The sequence below is a fragment of the Frankliniella occidentalis genome, unplaced genomic scaffold (assembly GCF_000697945.3).
Source record: "Frankliniella occidentalis isolate FOCC.00 unplaced genomic scaffold, Focc_3.1 Scaffold81, whole genome shotgun sequence".
NCBI lineage: Eukaryota > Metazoa > Arthropoda > Insecta > Thysanoptera > Thripidae > Frankliniella > Frankliniella occidentalis.
Window position 1 is genome coordinate 948,137 of NW_026267211.1, and position 3,753 is coordinate 951,889.

Below are 3,753 nucleotides of genomic sequence, written 5' to 3' on the forward strand. Positions count from 1 at the left end.
CTCGTAGACCACTTGCTGTGTGGTTGATGGGCTGGATGTAAAAATTTGTCTGTGGCCAATAAATGAGGCAGATTTCCATCCTTTAAATTACTTTAAAATGACACAAAAATTTGGAAGTTGAAATAAAGGGGAGATAAACTGATTTCTTTTGCTCTTACCATGCACATTTTTAGCATAGGGTTTTTACTGGCCAGTAGGTTGGCACCAACAGCCACAGTCAGTCCGTACTCTCGCCGCTGGAGCGCGCTGTCGGCAGGTAAACTAACCAGTTGGTGAAATGCTGTTTCGTGGGTGGTGTCGTGATAGTCGTGTCTGCGTTATTTCTGCAATGTTTTGGATTTTGTGAACAGAATTCTGCCATTTATTGTACCGGAACGTGTGACTTTCAGTGACGTGACAAGTTCTCTCAGTGATTTTAGTGACTATTGTTCAGTATTTGTGAAATAGTGTCATTTTCACCATATTGTGGTGTTGGAGTGCTGTTGTGTACAATTTGTGTTGTTATTTTGGAGTATTAATATCAACAGCAGCTTGCCGCTGAATATTTCTACATCTACAATGGATGCGACGCTACTTAGCCTGTGATAAATCGTGTGTTGTGATGCGCATCTGGTTATCGTAACCATGAATTCCAGATCGCATTTGCAAAGTTTCATCAACAACTCTTTGGCCATTAGGCAGGAAATTCAACGTTTTGAGAGTGTTCATCCTTCTATCTACGCAATTTATGATTTGATTGAGCTTGTGCCCGATCAACTGATTGCACAGCAGATCAGGGATCACGTCGTCTGCATTGAAGGTAAGAGTTATACTTTTCCTAACCTCTGCATAATGCTAGCTGTTCTTTTTTGGAAAATGCAATGTGGGACATTCAAGGTTAAACTCAGTGAGAAAAATCAGCCAAAGCTTGGCAAATCACATTTTTCTAAATTGCTAATTGTCCATCCTTTCAACCTGTTCATTATTTTCTGATTTAGTTCAGTACAATTTTGCATATTTTGTTCAAATTCATTTACCGTGTGTTGAATGACCTTTCCTATGATACACCTGTCGTGAGACTGTCTCTTTATTGCTCTTCTGGGGGTTATAGTCTTGCTTTCTTTATCCACACTTTTAGAATGTACCTTTTTTCATACATTTTGCTATATTCTGTGTTGTGCCTTTATGATATGGGTTTGCAACCAATGCCCTATTGATTTAAATTGAAGCAGGAGCGTATTTTTCTGAAGGAGAACCTGTACATTTGAAGCAGGTGCATCAGTACACTTTCTGAAAATGTATTTGCACATTTGTAGATTTGTAGCAGGTGTATTAGCACCCTTGTGGCAGGTGTATTTAGCACCCTTCTGGCAGGTGTATTTAGCACCCTTGTGGCAGGTGCAGTAGTTATTTGCTCCATTCATGCTGGTACATACACGTGCATTCATGTAACAGTAAATGCCCTTCAGGGTGATGCAGCTGCAATCTGCCCAAATCTCACAGCGCCTCTCAAGGTCAGCACGGCCAGCAGAGGCAGGTGCGAGCAGGTGCAAGCAGGTGCATGCTCTCACCGCGCAAGCTCAGCTGACGCGTTGGTGGTGCACTGCACTGCAGCGTGCACTGGTTGGTGAAATCTAACAAGCTCTTCGGAGTGCAAGCAAGTAGTGACAGTTTGGAGGAGGGGGACGGGGGAGGGACGCGGGAGGGAGGCGCTCTTTCATATATCGATTGGCGCACCTGCATTCAGGGGCAAGGCGGAGCGGGGCGGGGCTGGGGAGGCGGGAGGGGTCGCCTTGAACCTGCAGACCTGTCACACACGTCCGATTCCATTCCCGCTCGTGGCACTACCTCCTCGCCCCCACCCCCTCCCCTCCCCTCTGCTCCCCTCTCTGCCTCCCTAGCGTGCCTCCCCTCCTCACTGTCGCCCCCATTCAACCCTTCCCTCTCCATGCCCCTCTTTTCACTCACACATTCACAACTCGTCCTCGTGAGTGGCCGTGCGCGGGCCCGACCGAACTCACTCGCGATGTAAATGTGCGACAAGAGAGGATTCGATCGACTCTGTTTTGGTAGCCACGGACTTCGACCTTGGCGTCGTCGGCGCCCATAGCAGGGGATCTCGACGACACACCTCCAAAGGATGTGCCAAACCACCGAGAGTGCAGGCCAGGCCGGGTGTGCGGCGCGCGCGGGGCCCCGCTTGGCCCGGCGGGCGCGCAGATACGATCCCGTTGCTCGTGATGTAGCGGGTGAGAAAGTAAGTCAGTAGGCACACGGGCCTCTGGCCGCTGCCGCCTGCTCGCTGCCGCCTGCTCGCTGGCCCCGGCCCCGCAGCCGCAGCCACCGCCTCACTTACCATTTCCTTGCTTCCTTTCTCCCCCTCGGGCCTCCCCCGGGGGTGGAGTGCGCGCGATGCGCCCACACCTCCAGCAGCCCGAGGAGGAGGACCTTTGCCTCCGTCCCGATCCTGCCAGCTCGGCCGCGCCCGCCTTCGTGACCTCGTGCAGTAAAACAACGCGATTATCTAATCGTGTCGCGCATCGCTGCGCATGGAAGTAAATATTCAGCGCGCCGACCAGCGGCGGGGCGGGGGAGGCGGCCTGTATGTGGCGTCGCGTCGCGTTCGGCGCCCCAAGCTCGGCTCGTTCGGCGTCATTCATGAATTTTTCGCGTCCCGCCGAGTGGCGTGGCGCTGCGTGGTCTGGCGCGGTGGGGCGCCCCTCCTGCGTCTGCGTGGGTGCCCGTCGCCGCCGCCGCCGCCACTCGCTCGCTCTCCGGGCCAGACTGTACCACTCTGGGAGATTTATTGTGGGGCAACACTTTGCTCCGTTCTTCCTGGATATCTGCAGTCTGCTGGGGCAAAAACAGACCGAACAAATGCAAAAGATAATGTTTAGTCTGTATAGTCGGTGTACGACGTTTAGTATGGTTGAACCGGGGCCACCTGCACGGCCGGTATGGACCGTGGTTTGTAGGTATTTAATTCATATCGATATAGAAATCTTGTTTTCTCTAAAGACCCGTGTCACACTGGCCGGGTGGCGAGGGCGCGTGTCTCGGCTATAACGCCTCTCAGCGGCGCGCTAGCAGGCCGTGCCGTGGGCGTAACTCACGTGGAAGTGCGCAGAATGACCTGTTGGCGCCGCGGTCACGGTCCGGTCCGGCCGACGCGCCTCATCATCGGATCGGTGAGCGGTGCTCGCCGCCGCGGTCCTGCGGATGAGCGAAGCTGAGCCGAAATGGCCGAGCTGAGCCGAGCTGAGCCGAGCTGATGAGCCGTTAGTCCGCGGGTTTGGTCGGGTCGGGTCGGTCGGGTCGCACACTTTGATGCGCGTTTGGTTACAGCCTCGTTTCACTGGTCGCGCGTGCGGAGCTCTAGTCGGTACCGGTCGGTACCGCCTTTCATTTTGTTTCTCGCGATGTATTTCTTTCTTCCCGCGCACCGTCTGCTGTCGTGGTTCCTATCTGGCCCGGCCGGCCGCCGAGCTGAACTCGATTGGGCCGGGATTGGCCATCAGAATGCGGCGGCACGGCGTGGCGCTAGCGCGGAGCTCCGTGTACTAAACGCAATACGACAATGCGATTGGAAACCGGTCAGGGTCAAGTTTGTCTTCCAGCGCGACCCATTACTGGGCGCGGCTGACAAGGCTCAGTCTGAGCGGCAATCAGCCAGGCGCTCGGTTCGGTCGTGAGGCCGGGCGGTAAGTGTCCCCGTCCCCCGCGAGGCGTGCTCGCTCTCACTGAAGAAGAAAATATGGAACTTGCAATTGTTTT

General features: G+C 53.9%; 1 protein-coding gene across 1 annotated transcript in view; it reads left to right on the top strand.

Annotated features, from left to right (window-relative positions):
* Positions 1-240: 240 nt before the first annotated feature.
* LOC127749712 (centaurin-gamma-1A-like) overlaps positions 241-3,753 on the top strand; it is a 23,028-nt gene continuing 19,515 nt past the window's right edge. Inside the window, exon 1 of the mRNA XM_052269062.1 lies at positions 241-799. Within this exon, the coding sequence (XP_052125022.1) occupies positions 625-799 (175 nt within the window). The 5' untranslated portion in view covers positions 241-624. The remainder of the gene's footprint in view (positions 800-3,753) is intronic.